Below are 17,291 nucleotides of genomic sequence, written 5' to 3'. Positions count from 1 at the left end.
ATTCAGGCTTTATTCTGGATGCATTGTACGCATTTTCAAATCCTACTGCTTGATGCTATGGTGATTCCCCTCTCACTTCTGTTCCCTGTCAGGGATTCCTCCCAGAACTGTCTGCGACTGGAGCAAGTCTCAGTCCTGATGCAGGGTTTTGACCCCAAACATTGACAGTTCTTTGGCCCCCAACAGTTGCTGCTCGACGCGCTGAGTTCCTCCAGCAGATTGTGTGTTGCTCCGGATTCCAGTGTCTGCAGTCTCTTGTGTCTTCTGTTTGCAACTGGAGCAGGCCAACCTATCATGCATACCTTGGCTGCCTGAAAACAAGCTGCTGAGTTTGCTGTGGATATTCTGATGAGTGCGATGCTAGTAGACACCTCATTCACTTCATTCCCAAATGTTTATCTCTGGCAGCAACATCAACTCAGAAAATTATTGGAATTGGTTTATTGTTATCACATGTTCCGAGGTACAGTGAAAAACATGTCTTGCATACCTTCATACAGATCAATTCATTACACAGTGCGTTGAGCTAGTACAAGGTAAAACAATAACAGAGTGTGGAATAAGGTGTTACAGTTATAGAGGAAGTGCAGTGCAGGTAGACAATAAAGTGCAAGGTCAAACAAGGTAGATTGTGAGGTTAAGTATCCATCTTATTGTACTAGGGGACCGTTCAATAGTCTTCTAACTGTGGGATAGAAGCTGTCCTTGAGCCTGGTGGTATGTGCTTTCAGGTTTTTGTATCTTCTGCCCGATGGGGAAGGGGAGAAGAGAGAATGTCCCGGGTGGGTGGAGTGTTTGATTATGCTGGCCACTTTACCGAGGCAGCGAGAGGTATAGACGGAGTCTATGGAGGGGAGGCTGGTTTCCGTGATGTGCTGGGCTGTGTCCACAACTCTCTGCAGTTTCTTGTGGTCCTGGGCAGAGCAGTTGCCATACCAAGCCATAATGCATCCAGATAGGATGCTTTCTATAGTGCATAGATAAAATTTGGTAAGGGTTGATGGGGACATGCCAAATTTCTTCAACCCTGAGGCAGTAGAGGCGCTGGTGAGCTTTCTTGGCCGTGGCATCTATGTGGTTGGACCAGGACAGGCTATTGGTGATGTTCACTCCAAGGAACTTGAAGGTCTCAACCTTCTTGACCTCAGCACCATTGACATAGACAGGAGCATGTGCACCGCCCCCCTTCCTGAAGCCAATGACCAGCTTTTTTGTTTTGCTGACATTAAGGTTGTTGTCATGTCACCAGTTCACTAAGCTCTCTATCTCCTTCCTGTACTCTGACTCATTGTTATTTGAGATACAGTGGTATCCTCTGCAAACTTGTAGATTGAGTTAGAGCAGGATCTGGCCACGCAGTTGATAGTGTATAGGGAGTAGAGTAGAGAGCTGAGGATGCAGCCTTGTGGGCATTAGTGTTGAGAATAATCATGACAGAGATGTTGCTGCCTATCCTTACTGATTGCTGTCTGTTGATCAAATTACACCAATCACATCTCTGACAGCGGCATAAACTCAGGGCTCAACTCTACTGTCTCCAAATATTAATCTATCATGGAGTGCTTCTGGCAAATGCTCAAGCATAGACAATTACCCCTATGGGTTGCCAATGCCGCTAGATCCTGGTGCACATTTCTTACTCTTCCAAACCTCTGACTACATTCAACCTGAAATTAAAAGGGTTGATTTTTCCCTTTTCCTGTCCGCTCATGACGATGTCCCTGGTTTGAGTCCTAATGTATGTGGAATCAATTAGTTTCATTCAGACAAGCTGACACAGATGTGTCAATCTTTTTGACTGATTTCCTTGGATTTTCTCATTGTGTAAAACAGGCTAGCTTTTTTTTACAATGGGTTGTGTCCCTTGGCCTCACGGTGTTGCAGTGCTGGAGAATTCCCTGGCTGGTCAGGAGGACATAGACCTGCTGGACAGTCATCCTATGAGCAGGAATGTTTCTCATTGGCACTCTGCCATCAGTGCACCCGGTACCAATGCAAGCGGTCACCCTCACTCATCAGCAGGCAGACTTAATAGATCTTTAACGTAGAGAGGAGAGGTACTCACCGGGGGTCCTGGAGGTCCGGTCGGTCCCGGTAGCCCGGGGTTTCCTGGATTACCCTTCAATTAAATAATTAATAAACTGAGTACATCACTTTGCTAAATGTAATTAGATTTTTGATTAAAAGATGTCCTTTGTGATGAGAAACACCCATTTCACTGTTTGCATTGAAACAAAGACCAAGGTTCATCTTGTCCTACTGATACCACTCTGGTTAGTCTCAAAATACAATGATGCCAATGACATTGGAGTTCTTGACCAGCTACAGAAACCTGTCTTGATTAGCTAGTTCACAACTGATTTTGACACAATAAAACAGGAAGAGCTTTGGGAACCATTGGTCTAAGGCTCTTTGAGACTGAACCACTTCACTGACTATCAGTGTCCAGATGAAAGGTCCCAACCCAAAACATCGATGGTCCATTTCCCTCCATGGATGCTGTCTGACCCACTGAGTTCCTCCAGCATTTTGTGTGTGTTGCCCTGGATTCCAGCGTTTGCAGTCTCTTGTGTCTCCACTTCACTAACTGTGTTTGATCTCAAATTACTTATAAATCGCATTATAAAATATTACTATCCAATCAAAATCTTTCTAATTTCCATTTTTAAGCTTTAAATCTGTTTTCCAGTCTGAAGGTTAATGACCCAGAATGTCCTGCCAACTGCAAGTTCCCCGTGCTTGCCATTGACCCATGTGGTAAGGTCATCTGCTCCTGTGTTTTGAAGGCAGCACAAACCTACAAAGCAACTGGGATGACTTTGAATAACACAGTGCTGTTACATGGGGTGAAAGGTTGGGAAGGAAGAGCGGGCGAGCAAAACGAGCCCCACCTAAGGAACATCCGAGAAAAACTTTGACAGCCAACTGAGCCAAGTTACTTCACATTTAAAACTTCATCAAACAATTAAAAATAACAACAATATTAAAATTAAAAAATAAAAATGCTTTGGAATATTCTTAAGCAATTAAAATCACTTAACCATGTAGGGTAAATCAAAAAATGCAATGTACATAATACTTGGCTTCCTTGCTCACAGCTGAAGCTATGGTTTCTGTGCCAGATCCAACCTGGTGTGGTTTGTGTAGGCAGGTTCCCCAACAAGGTGCTGGGGAACTGTTATAAGTTTGCTCTTTGCTACTGGACAGCACCAAGAGTCCAATGTCAGTGTGTATTCGGGAAATCACTGGCTAAGAGTGGCCAACAAAGTTGGGACAACCTGGCTTGAGCCGGGATCCCAAACTTGGTGGCAATTAACTGGATAAATGTTGCCTGCCATCCTTTCCTTGCAGGATCTAACCCATTCTCTTGTGATGATAACAGGACCAGTGCAAAAAACTGCCAATAAAAGGAGAAATAAAAACATTTCACCAACTGCTATAGTGATGATATGTTTATGGGCATCCACGGCTGAGTGGTCGTGCCAATATCATAAACCATGAAATTAATTCAGACCTCGAGGAAATTAGCTACTTCCCTTGAATGAGTGAAATGGTAATAATTTACATAAATTTCACAAATCCAATTATTTTGTAGCCACCAATGAGAAGCCTCTTGAATGTAAGGAACTATTACTGGTTTTGATGATTCTAGTGGCAGAGTGGTAGAAGTCTTGTTGCAAGGGCATGGCTTTAAAGTAATAGGTGGGGAGTTCAAGGGAGATATCAGAGGAAGGTTTTTTACCCAGAGAGTGGTTTGGGCATGGAATACATTGCCTGGGGTGGTGGTGGAAGCAGGCACATTGGTCAAATTCAAGAGATTGCTAGATCAGCATATGGAGGAATTTAAAATAGGGGGATATGGGGGAGGTAGAGGTTAGATAGCCTTAGGCCAGGTTTAAAGGTCGGCACAACATTGTGGGCCGAAGGGCCTGTATTGTGCTGTACTGTTCTATGATTCTATGAAGTTGTCGAGCACTGGAACCCGGGGAGTATCTCTTTGAGTTTGCTGACTACAATGTCAGTGGACTAAAAACAACAGGTAGTGTTCATGTGTCATTATAATCCCAGCAATTTCAGGCCTAAAACTCAATGAGGAGAAGCTGCCAGGAGATAGGAGGTGTTGCGTCTACAGTTGTATTTTATGAGCTGTGAATCAAACGCCACTGGCTTCAGTTTTAATCCATTACATCTATTATAATGCAAGTATTTTTTAATCTCCCATATGGTCAACCTTATTTTATTGATCAGACACACCAAATGTCAATAAACAAGTTGGCAAAATACTCTTACTGGGATTCCTTGAAGACCTGGAGGACCAGGTTGCCCTTTGTCTCCTGGATATAACTGTACCTCATGAGCGGGTTCACCCTGAGTAATACAGACATTGTACAATTAAAATACTAATGGCATTGAAATCCCCCTCCTTCACATAGGTATGTTAAGCAACCTGATGAATAAATGGAAACAATACATTCACATGCTAATAAGCAATAATTCTGTACTATACGTAGTCAAATTGTATAATTATAATTAAATGTGTAATTCTATACATAGCCAAAGTGAACCCATGCAAAGCTGCTTTGCCTCACATACTTCACAAAATATGTACTCCAGCTGACAACAGATGTTTCCAAAAGCAAGAATTTATGGTTGATAAATCTACTTTTCCTTCATTGTTACACCATGTCATAACCTTAACTATCAGTCTGTACATGAAAACAGAATCAAGATTATTTGCGTGTAAATATTCATCGCTCCACCAATCTCAAACTGTGTGAACATTCATCCTCACTTCTGATCTGCATGAACATTTTTACTCTTGCTTTCGATGTGAACATTCACCTTCACTGCAATTCATACTAGAAACCCACTGACAATTTGATTCTCAAATAGCATTGTTCAAAAGTAAAATTAAAAGAATGTTTCAGAATTTTTTTTATTTGTAAGAACTAAATATGCTCATCTTGTTTATGAGATTTTTGCTTAATTTTTAGGCAACACAGCTCCCTCTTTAGATCTATGAAGGTACATGAAGGGGTAGAATTAATATTCCTTGTAGAGAAACAAAATCTACATATGCCACTTTAATTCTCCATCACAGTCCCACTCTGACTTATTTGTCTAGGTCTCCTGCACTGTTATAATGAAGTCCAATGTAAGATTGAGGAACAGCACCTCAGCTTCGGTCTGGACACATCGTAGCCTTTGGAATTGATATCAGAGTTCTACAATTGAAATAATTCTCTTTGTCTGTATCAGAATGAGCTATTCCTGCTATGAGGCGTCCATCTGTGACATTGCGTCAGATTTTCTTTCTCCATTAGCCCAGCCTGACATTGGGCTTGTCCTACAGCCCTACACTTCACAACTTTTTATGCTCTTTTGTTTACATCCTCACCCTCTAACTTTGCCGATCAACTGAACGATTAAATAACCCATCACAACAACCCTGGCCTCATCCTCTCAGACTTATTGCCTCTGCCCTATCTATCCCTCCCTCTCCTTCTCTGCCTCTTAAAACCAACATCTTTTCTCTCTTTTCAGTCCTGACCTGAAAATTAACTCTCTTTCACCCATCACCTAACGGCTCCTGTCTCACTCCTCCCCCTCTCCTCTTCACACCATCTACCTTCCTTCTCCACCCTCAGTCCTGATACAGGGTCTCCACCCGAAACATCAACAATTCTTTTCCCTGCACAGATGCTGCTTGATTTTTTTTTTACAAAATAAACTTTATTCATAATAAAAGACAAACTATATACAATTACAAAACAGTGCAAGCCTTTACATTCTTGTACAAATCATTCATTAGTGTTACCTTTTTATATAGAAAACAGCACCAATGCCACACGTGTGGCTCCCTGGAAGCTACCCGGTCCCGTATTTACAATATTTAGGAGCTTCCTCCCTGTCCCCGCCCCTCCCTCTCCAGTGGCAGAAGAACCCTAAACTGTAGTCCTTCCCCACCGAGCCTTTGCATTGGCTGCACCCAGCTTCAGTGCGTCCCTCAGCACGTACTCCTGCAGCCTGGAATGTGCCAGCCGGCAGCATTCCCCTACGGACATCTTGCAGTGCTGGAAGACCAACAAGTTTCGGGCAGACCAAAGGGTGTCTTTCACCGAGTTGATGACCCTCCAGCAGCAGTTGATGTCCGTCTCTGTGTGTGTCCCCAGGAACAGCCCGTAGATCAGAGAATCCTCTGTTACGCTGCTGCTGGGGATGAACCGTGACAAGGACCCCTGCATCTTTCGCCACACCCTCCTGGCAAACCTACAGCCCACAAAGAGGTGGGCAACCGTCCTGTCCCCAGCGCAGTCCTCCCGGGGGTAGCGCGCGCTGGGAGTGAGGTTCCAACCATACAGGAAGGATCTGACTGGGAGGGCTCCTCTCACCGCCAGCCAAGCGAGGTCTTGGTGCTTGTTGGTGAGTTCTGGTGATGAGACATTCTGCCAGATGGTCTGGACAGTCTGCTCAGGGAACCACCCCACAGTATCCATCGAGTCTTTCTCCTGCAGTGCCTGCAGGATGTTCCGTGCTGACCACTGCCTGATGGACTTGTGGTCAAAGGTATTGGTCTGGAAGAACTTTTCTATGAAGGACAGGTAGCGCGGCAGCGTCCAGCTGACTGGGACGCCGTGTGGCCACGGGACCGGGCCTATCCTTCGCAACAGCAGGGACAGGTAGAACCTCGGTACGTAGTGACACTTGGTGCCCACATACTTGGGTTCCGCGCACAGCCTGATGCAGCCACAGACAAAGGTGGTCATCAGGAAGAGGACGACATTGGGGACACCTTTACCCCCATTGTCCAGGGACTTGTGCATGGTGGCCCGTCGGACCCGCTCCATCTTGGATCCCCAGATGAACCAGAAGACGGTGCGGGTGATTCCCAAGCCAGAGGAGCGAGGAACAGGCTACACCTGCGCCAAGTACAGCAGCCCTGAGAGCACCTCACACCTGATGACCAAGTTCTTCCTAGTTATCGATAGGGAGCGCCGTTCCCACAGTCCCAGTCTCTGCTTCACCTTCCCAATCCACTCCCACCAATTTTTGTTGCACGCCCCAGCCCCTCCGAACCAGATCCCCAGCACCTTCAGATAGTCAGGCCTGATGGTGAAGGGGACAATGGATCGGTCGGGCCAGTTGCCAAAGAGAATGGCCTCGCTCTTCGTGCGATTGACTCTGGCCCCTGATACCAACTCAAACTGGTCGCAGATGCTGATCAATCGGCAAACTGACCTCTGGTCTGAGCAGAAGACGGTGACATCATCCATGTACAGGGAGGTTTTCACCTGGGTGCCCCCACTGCCTGGCAATGTCACCCCTCTGATGCTCTCGTCCTTCCTGATGGACTCGGCAAAGCGTTCTATACAGTACACGAACAAGACAGGGGAGAGAGGGCAGCCCTGCCTGACTCCAGACTTGACGGGGAAGCTATCTGTTTCCCACCCATTGATTTGGACTGCGCGACAGATGTCTGTGTAGAGCAGCTGGATCCAATTCCTGATTTCCTCCCCAAAGCCCATTTTGGAGAGCACGTCCAGCATTTACATGTGTGATACCCTGTCGAAGGCCTTCTCCTGGTCCAAGCTGACCAGGCAGGTGTTCACCCCTCTGTTCTGCACGTAGGCGATGGTATCCCTGAGCAGCATGAGGCTGTCAAAGATCTTCCTGCCAGGTACAGCACAGAGCAGACCTGACCCTGTTGGCGATGGCCTTGGACAGGATGTTATAGTCCATATTCAACAGTGAGATGGGTCTCCAATTTCTGATGTCTGCCCTCTCCCCCTTCTGCTTGTAGATGAGGGTGATGGTGCCCTTCCTCATAGACTCTGATATACTGCCAGACCGAAGCATAGCATTGTACACTTCCAGCAGCTCCGGGCCCATCCAGTCCCACAGAGTCGAGTACAACTCCGCTGGTAAGCCGTCGCTTCCGGGAGTTTTATTTGAATCAAGGGAACGGACGGAGCTAGCTTGATCCGCTGAATTCCACCACTAGTTTTTTTTTGCTCTAGATTCATCTGCAACCTCTTGTGTCTCCATTAACTCCCTTTCTCTTTCCAATGATGCTGACTGACCTGCTGAGATTTTTTCCAGTGACTTCTGTTGTTATTTCAGATTTTCAGATACAGTTTTTTAATAATTTTCAACATACCTTTTTTCCTGGAAACCCTGGAGGTCCCTGTTAAAAAATAATTAGAGTATAAGTCAGTTTTGTTCCGATGGTTGCTTAGAAAGGTTTAGAACAGTTAATGAGGATTTACAAGATGATAAGAGGCATAGATCAAGTGGACAGTCAGAGACTTTTTTCCAGGGCAACAATGGCTAACACGAGGGGACATAATTTTAAGGTGATTGGAGGAAGGTATAAGGGGGATGTCAGGGGTAAGTTTTTTACACAGGGAGTGGTGGGTGCGTGCAGAAGTTGTGGGGGGCAGATGTATTAGGGACATATAAGACTCTTAGATAGACACATGAATGATAGAGAGATGGGGGCTATGTGGGAGGGAAGGGTTAGATAGATCTTAGAGCAGGATAAAATGTCGACACAATATTGTGGGCCGAAGGGCCTGTACTGTGCTGTAGTGTTCTATGATTTAGGTGGCGATGCAACTCTCTAACTCCAGCTGGAACTATTGATACAGTTCTTGGTTGGTTAGAAATACTTCAGGATGTCCAATCAGAAAGGGAGCTCGAGCGGACCTGAAAGGGGCGATAGCCTAGCGGACCGTGTAGGGTGAACCAGGAGCCGGGATGGCCAGCCCCAAAGGACAACTAGCCCAGTAACGCGCAACGGTTGTCGGCCGCTGGGTGAAGGAGGTAGGCGAGCCAGCGGGTCGGGTGAAGCATGACCAGGCTGAGAAGGCAGAGAGAAGCGAGACCGAGTCACGCAGGGCAGAGAGGGAGCGGGCGGCGGGGAGAGGCGGCAGGGTGATCCGCAGTGGATCTGGCAAACCGGGTGCGGACCCGGCAGGGTGGAGCTCAAGCGGACCTGAAAGGGAGACGGCAGGAAAGAGACTCGAGCGGACCTGAAAGGGTGAAGGCGCGGCGGACCGCGTAGGGTGAGCCAGGAGCAGGGCGATTGGAAGTGTGAGGAAGTGCGGTGGGTGAAGCACGAACAGGGTGAGAAGGCAGAGCGAATCATATGGAGCACAGAGGGAGCGGGCGGCGGGGAGGAGCACAGAGGCGGCAGGTGTGGATCTGGCAAACTGGGTGCGGACCCGGCAGGGTGGAGCTCAAGCGGACCCGGAAGGGTGAAGGTGCCGCGGACCGTGTAGAGTGAACCAGGAGCCTGGATGGACAGAGCGAAGGGGCAACTAACCGGGGAGTGCGCAACAGTAATCGGCCGCAGGGAGAAGCGGGGAAGAAGAGGGTGATGGAAGTGCACCGCGGAAATGTGAAGAAGGGCAGGGTGACGAGGCAGCGCATCGAGTAGGGCGAAGCTTGAACAGGCTGAGAAAAAGCAGAGCGAAGTGAGAGCGAACCACATTGGGGCAACAGCGGTGGCGGGCAGAGGCGGCGGGGTGATCCGCAGAGGATCTGGCAAACCGGGTGCGGACCCAGCAGGGTGAAGCTCAAGCGGACCTGAAAGGGAGATGGAAGCGTGGAGCTCAAGCGGACCTGAAAGGGTGAAGGCGTAGCGGACCGTGTAGGGTGAACCCTGAGCAGGGGTGGACGGAGCCAAGGGACAACTAACCCAGGAATGCGCGACAGTGATCGGCCGCAGGGTGAAGCGGAGAGAACAAGGGTGATGGAAGTGGACCGCGAAATGTGAAAGAGGAGCGGACCCGGCAGGGTGAAGCGGGTACGTTAGTGTAGGCGGTTCAAGGACGGTATGGACATGGCTGGCCGAAGGGCCTTTTTTCCATGCCCTATGACTCTATTGTGCAAAGCAGGGAATGAAGAGTGAACACGTTGCTTTACCCCTTTCCTATTTTAATTGCCACAGAAGGAAATGGATATAAGAGTTGGGATTTGCTATCACATGAGCTCTACTATCATGCACAAGATCAAAGATCTCCAGCAGAAAACAAAGGGCTGGAGGAACTCAGCGGGTCAGGCAGCATCTGTGGAGGGAAATGGACAATCGCTGTTTCAAGTCGAGACCCTTCATCTGGACTCGGCTTCAGTGAAATTCAGCCCAGATAAAGGGTTTTGAACCAAAACATCAACCATCCATTTTCTCCACAGATGCTGCCAGATCCGCTGAATCCCCTCAGCAGTTTGTTGCTCCAGATTCAGCATCTGCAGTTTCTTGTGATACAAAATTTCTCTAGTCAAAAGAAAACCAAGACAGCTAGGGTAGTTGGAGGGACTCTTGTTTATGGATGGTTCAGGGACCAGAGGGCAGCGACTTAAACTATGATCACAAACTACAATTGGAGCACAGATGTTTTAAAGCCAAGAGAGTAGTTATGATGTAGAGTTCACTGCCTGTGGGGGTGGTGGAAAGGGAGTTGGATAAAACTTGACAGAGGACAACATGCAGGACAATGGGGAAAGAACACAAGGACGGGACTGACAAGGCTGCTGTAGTAGGAAATGGCTTAGAATCAATGGGCTGAACGCTGTGACAATTCTATGATTTTGCAGGGTCCTGTGTTGCCTGCAGAGAAGAGGCCAGGTGCACCTTAGAAAATGATAGCAGCCGGGGCGAGCTTGTGTAAAAACTGCGAGGTAAGTTTGCTCAGGAAGCATTGGGAAATACGTACTGGAGGTCCTCTCGGTCCCTCTGAGCCATGGATTCCTGGAAAACCAGGGTCACCCTGTAAAAGAAGGAACATACATTGATGACATATACCCAGTAAAGCTGGAGTGGTTTATAAGTGTTAACATTCTTCCAGAACTCTCCAATCAACAGTATACTTCAAAGAAGATTTCGACTAATTCCTGATTCACAATGCATCTCATGTCTCTACTCAAATACTTGCCTTTATTTTCTCAAATTGTTATTTTAAAACTGGGCTTACCTTTGTGCCATTGCATCCTGGTATACCTTTAACACCCATAGGCCCATCCTTTCCAGGGATACCCTAGAGATGGAAAGATATGTTGGAATTTATCTCAGGTACTTACTGATGAACAATACGACATCGTCTGTCTTCAACAGTGAACTTGTGATAACTGAGCTGATCACCAGGATAGATTATGGTACTATAGTGACAAAGGGACAATGCTAGGTGTACAAATATCAAATCAAAAAATCAGTGTGCAAAATAATGTGCCAGAGGTACAGTGGTGTAAGGATTGGTTGCACACTATTCTGTGTGATAAAATCCATTGCGGACTGATGGGAAGACACTCTTTGATGCTGGTAATGCCCTGGGGAAAGGAATTAGCTCAGTCTGTTCTGGCTGCCTGTTGGTAACATATGATGCAAAAATATACATCGCTGAGGTCATTCTAACACAGATAAAACAGTGGTCATGAATGGAGTGAGGGTCACAGAGGCAAAGACTTATACTCCATGGAAAGAAGCCCTTCCATGGAAACTGTGCCCATACCAGCCACCAAGTACTTATCTATACCAATCCCAGTACCCAGCCCATAGCTGTCAGAATTGCTGCACGATCTTCTTAAGCTGGAGCCGTGAGATAGCTACAGTACGAGATTATCAGGAACCAATTTCACTCCTTTTGGCTCTGGTCTCACCCTTGTTGAGTGACTCAACAGAAACTTTTTCTCATTGTAGAGTTTTTCAAGTTCTAATCCAACTCTTGTGGGTGATGTGGCTACAGCAAGCTTTGTAACTTGCAGAAAAAATATTTGAAGCCTAACACACGTGTGCATCAGCTGAAGTGGATACCCTTGGGTACAAAGGCTATTTTTTAATAAACAGAGTAAGGAATTAGTGTGAAAAGGCAAAACTCATCCATGGTGCAGACCCCAAGCACCGAGAGAGATTAGCAGGCAATGCAGAGTGGTGCAGCGGGTAGAGCTGCTCTCGCACAGCTCCAGTGACCCGGGTTCAGGCCTGACCTCCAGTGCTATCTGTGCAGAATACCTATGTCCTCCCTGTGACAGCGTGAGGATTTTCCGGGTGCTCCTGTACCTTCCACATTCCAAAGACATGAGGGTTGGTAGGTTAGTTGGTCACTGTAAGTTGCCCCTAGTGTGTAGGTGAGTTGTAGAATCTGGGGGGAGTTGGTGAGAATGTGGGGAGAATAAAACATACGGGATTATTGTAATTGGGTGCTTGGCGGTGAGCGCGGACTCAGTGAACTAAAGGGCCTGTTTCTGTGCTGTATGATTCTACCATTCCATGAATTCATGTCCAAGGGCAGGCACAGTAGTGTAGCGGTTAGTGTAATGCTATTACAGCGCCAGCGACCTGGGTTCAATTCCTGCCACTGCCTGTAAGGAGTTTATATGTTCTCCCCATGTTACTGCGTGGGTTTCCTCCCACATTCCAAAGACATACAGGTTAGGAGCTGTGGACATGCTATGTTGGCGCTGGAAGAGTGGCGACACTTGCGGGCCGCCCCCCACACATTTTCAGTAATGCAAAAAGACGCATTTCACTGTGTGTTTCAATGTACATGTAACTAGTGAATAAGTATCAATATCAAAAGGAGAACAGGGACTGGTAAACCGCTGAGATCAACACACTTCTCCTAGCCCCACAGTATCTTCTGATGGTACTGATCCTAATAAAGGGAGAATTGGATGCATTTCGAGTACATTCTCCCCATAGTTGTGTTCTATCACTGACAGAATACAACCTGTATAGTCAGTGTAACTACAAGGATAATTACTTCCTGTCCAATTTATACTGGATGAGAATATTACTCTTTATGAGATCTTTGCCTTGTATCTACACTAGAGTTGGACTCTTTGCAGAAACATTACTGGGAATTTAACCTGTACCACACGAGAGAAGTAAGAATGTGCATATATAAATTTCCTTTCACAAACTCAGGATATTCCAAAGGGATTAAAAACCAATCCGGCATATTTGAAGTACAGCAACTCTTGAAAAATGGGAATCGATTTTGCGTGCAGCAAGATCCAACAGCAGCAATGTAATTTTGAATCAGAGTTAAGGGGAGAACGCACCTCATGATACTGTTTTGACATTTGGCCTTTATGTATTTCATGTTTTCTCCAGGAGTTTTACATTGTGAGCATCGTGAGTACATAGTGAGAGAATAACTGGTAATCCATGCTGAATTTTATGTAAAAGTAAACAAGCTGCGTTGGTTTAACTTACTGGAAAGCCAGGATTTCCCACATAACCTGGTAAACCGGCAAGTCCCTGCGAAGACGAAAGGAAATGGAGTTAGTCAGGGAACCAGTTGTGGCATCACAAGTTGTGCACTATCCATTATGTACCGCGAGCACATATGAACATGATCTGAAGGAAATATTTGATATGACGCCCGGTGCTGCACCCATAGAATGAAGTCACGTTTCAATACATGGAAATGCTAATTTCCTTCCATGGAATTACTAATAGTGCCATTGCACCCTGGTGTATTATCAGTACTAACAAAGACGTCAAATTTAACTTAGAATAGTCAGCGAGTCATGCGTAAGGCTTTAAGGTTATATTTCAGTCTGAGAGTTGTCCGTATGTTGGTCATCTCAGAAGACGGACAATCTGAAGTGAATGCAGTTCCAATCTTTGAACTGCTGGTGTTGGTGAGAGGCTGCTTCCTAGTTTCATCCATTCTCTTGCAGTTGCCTTAGAGAAATGCCAGGTGGATTTGTGTTATTATTCATTTCTTGTGAATTTTCTTTGGCTGAGAAATCCCAAGCTGTTAAAACAAAGTGTAGCGGTTGCTACCGCGAAATAAAACAAGACGCTAGTCGAAGGATTGTCAAACAAGAACTGGTTTATTTTCCCACCTTGCGCAGGCCTTTTAAGGGAAACTGTTCCCGCCCAATGCAACCGGCAATGACGTAAGTACTACGTCATCAAGTCTTTCCCGCGCGCGGGTTCTCCCCGTCGCTCAGGAAAGACGAGGCCTGCCGCCATCTTGGGCCTCGTCGCTCCGACGCCGCGCGACCCAACTGCTGAGCTGGTTCGCCTGACCGGACGGTGAGTCACTACAAAAGCATCTTTCTCAGTAAAGTACAATTTTGTTCTTTTTTTCTTGGGTCTGGGCCTATGTAGGATTAAAAATTAAGATTGGTTTAAAGAAAAATTACATGTCTTTTTTGGACACTCTATTGGCTAAAATTAGTCTTTCAAACTAGACTCAGTTAAAGAAACCGTTGAATTTTTATTTAATAATTTCTTTGATCTGCAGTTACTGTTCTAAAACTGGAAGGAAGGTAAAACCCTAGCTCTACATTCTGAGTTACATAACCAAATGATGTAGATCTCAGATCAAATTGTAGCTCTGTACCATTGTAATGTTCAAAATATGATTGATAATCATAACTAACAGGATCCCCAGAAAACATTCAAATGGGGTAAGAAAACATTCAAATATCAGTACCCTTGTTTGATTGGCAGCTCTCTAAGTTTCTCTGGTATAACTTTAGGAGACTTTTATTAGTTTATCTAAGGATGTTCTTCTGCCAGCCAACAGTCATCACAATTTGATGCAGTCCAAAGACAACCAAGTCAGTCAGTACAAATCCACACAAGGATGTAAACAATGGGGCTCAGTTTTTTTTTAAAGAGGAAAAATGTGTGCTAATTTACAAAGTACATGTGGCATTTCCAAAAAGCCAAAATAAACAATAAGGTTTCTTTATTTGACCAATGAGCTTTCAAGATAATGGGAACTGGCAGTGAAATCGGGCTTGCAGAGAGACAAAGCTTGCTTATAGAAATTTCTTGAGACATTGAAATTGAGGAAGTGTCAATGTAAAAGCACAGCAGAATCACTCCAAGAGCTGCTTGGAAGCAAAGTTGGGTTTTGACATCCCATCTGCTGAGTACAGAAACACTTACCCTTGATCCTTTACTTCCTGGCATTCCTGGAAATCCAAGGTTTCCCTGTTAACATGAATAATTTTTAAAAGGAGTAAGTTTTAATGCGTTCAGTTTTCACAATGAGATGACTGACTATTAGAACCTTGATTGAACCGGTCTCTTGATAAACCTATTTGAACAGAATTTTGTAACTCCATGTAGCAAAGGAGGTTAACAGTAGACATTCAACATTCAACTAACATACAATTTTTTTTTAAAAACATTGGTCTCAAGCCAATTAATTTAAATACAAATCACCATCTGTGTTGTTCAGACTTGTTCAGCGAGCAGCACTGGTTGAATTTGAAAGACACATCTACAATTTACTCCATTTTTTGGGATCTTTTGCTCAGATTTAGTACTTACCTGTTAGCCTTTATTTTATCTTTATTGAGTAATAATCATTTTTGTGACCTTAAATGCCAAGAGTTGATTGGCGTGTCTTCAGAGGGATTGAAGGAACACACAGCAGTAAGTGTGAATTGCTAACTCAGATTTCCAGGATATGTTATTGTTGAGCTACCATTGAAATAGTTATGGGCACTGTGCACTGAAGGGTCTAAGTGGTAATAATTTTGTTGGACTGGCTGGGTTGAATTGGGCGAGCAGAGAGAAATGGCTGTGGGGAATTTGGACAGAAAACTTAGAATCTACACTGTGTGTCCTTTGTCATTGAAAAGTTTCTGGAAGTCAACCTGGATTGACTGCAAGTTGAACACGGAAGATTTGAGAGCTGGCTGCAGAAGCAGTTACTGTAAGAACAAACAGGTCCCACCCACAGCTCCCGAAGGTAGTGGGAGTGGAGGGTGATTACAATTGTCGGTGGTATCTGTGTCTTGAATGGGTTGGTTTGATATGGAGCTTGTGAGCTGGGGAGAAGTCATTCTCTTCCATCCAAACTCACCGGCAATGCTTCAAGAGCACTTACCTTCTCCTTGAAGTTACTGATGTTGTTTTCAGCTGCTGAGACTCCCTGGGAAGCCCTGTCACCCACTGTTAGAACCTGTAAACCAGGTTAAATCAGTGGCTGCTGGCTACCTTTACCTACTTAAGTTGCCAAACTGGCCACTACTTGTCTGATATGGAAGGAGGTGGCTGGGATTGGGTCTCAGATTTTTAACAACTGAACATCAGCTTGAATTTCTGGCTGCAGTCTTTATTACTTGCAGCTGTTAAATGCCAAGTAATTTTCCCACAGCAGCACAAAAAAAATCACTACTCATATAGTTAATAACCGAAGCTAGTTTAACAAGTCGCACCTACAGGACTGCCATGGAATCATGTCCCTTTCTGCAGAGAAAAAGGGTTTATTTCCATATCCCTGTACCCAGTGAAGGTTGGTTAGAGTGTATTCTCCCACACACAGTCACCATCAATGCATCTTACATGAAGAACAGGGCATCAAATTACCTCAGTAACTGTGTATTTATCTAATACACACAATACACTGAAGGCAACATATGAAACTGTTGCTAATCTGAGGATCAAGAAGTGTAAGAAAAACATTACTTGTTTTATTTTGATTATTTAATGTTGATATGTAATATTTAATATTGATAATGCTTAATTCACATTAAGAAAGATAGTAAGTTGCTTTTTCACTGGGAGAGTAAATGAAGAATAACTGCTGTTTGTTGGTGCAATTCTCAGTGATAACACGTTTTGTTATTGTAACTCCCTCCCTGGTCTGTAGCCCCCATGGGAGACGTCCTACCTTGGGACCTTCTGGGCCTTGTGGACCCTCTTGACCGGGATACCCTGGAATTCCAGGTTGGCCCTGTAAACCAGGTAACCCCCTTTCGCCCTAAAATGAAATGGAAGAGGTTATTGAGACTTGAGAAAGTACCTGATATGTTAAATAAAGATTAACAAATACGCTTGTCACATGACATAAAGCAATGTGCCATTCCAGATCGTTATAAAGGAAATGCTAGATAGAAGTGAGATTCAGCAGGATGAATCAAGTAAGTGTAAACACATATTGTAGGCCGAAGGGCCTGTACTATACTGGAATGTTCTATGTTCATACACACCCACATGCACTCTCACACAAATACATGTATCCATGCAAAGGCACACACACACATGCGCACGGACAACATTCCCATTCATTTGGTAATTGGAACAAAAGCCATACGATACCAAAGCAATGTTATGTTTTTCCAGGAATCACCTGCTTCTAGACTGACCAATCTTTCTGAGACATGGCACATTAATGACACAGTTAACCTCTTTAGCTGAACTGGTAATTCAGTTCAACGTCATGTTCATTTCAACTATAAAGAAAGTGTTTCTGAGAAATAAAAGTCAATTTTTAATCCAATTGAAAACATTCAGCAGGTCAGTTGTGTGCAACTTACGT

The 17,291-nt window shown here is 45.1% G+C and overlaps 1 protein-coding gene across 1 annotated transcript in view; it reads right to left on the bottom strand.

The window, feature by feature from the left end:
• LOC127571888 (collagen alpha-5(IV) chain-like) overlaps positions 1–17,291 on the bottom strand; it is a 72,153-nt gene that overhangs the window by 8,261 nt on the left and 46,601 nt on the right. Inside the window, exons 3-10 of the mRNA XM_052018635.1 lie at positions 16,644–16,733; positions 14,909–14,953; positions 13,214–13,258; positions 10,974–11,036; positions 10,716–10,769; positions 8,159–8,185; positions 4,291–4,368; positions 2,066–2,119 (exon numbers count right to left, since the gene is read on the bottom strand). Coding sequence (XP_051874595.1) covers positions 2,066–2,119; positions 4,291–4,368; positions 8,159–8,185; positions 10,716–10,769; positions 10,974–11,036; positions 13,214–13,258; positions 14,909–14,953; positions 16,644–16,733 — 456 coding nt within the window. The remainder of the gene's footprint in view (positions 1–2,065; positions 2,120–4,290; positions 4,369–8,158; positions 8,186–10,715; positions 10,770–10,973; positions 11,037–13,213; positions 13,259–14,908; positions 14,954–16,643; positions 16,734–17,291) is intronic.

The sequence above is a fragment of the Pristis pectinata genome, chromosome 6 (genome assembly GCF_009764475.1).
Source record: "Pristis pectinata isolate sPriPec2 chromosome 6, sPriPec2.1.pri, whole genome shotgun sequence".
Taxonomy (NCBI): Eukaryota; Metazoa; Chordata; class Chondrichthyes; order Rhinopristiformes; family Pristidae; genus Pristis; species Pristis pectinata.
Note: the sequence above shows the minus strand (reverse complement) of the source record. Positions and strands in the feature narration are given on the sequence as shown.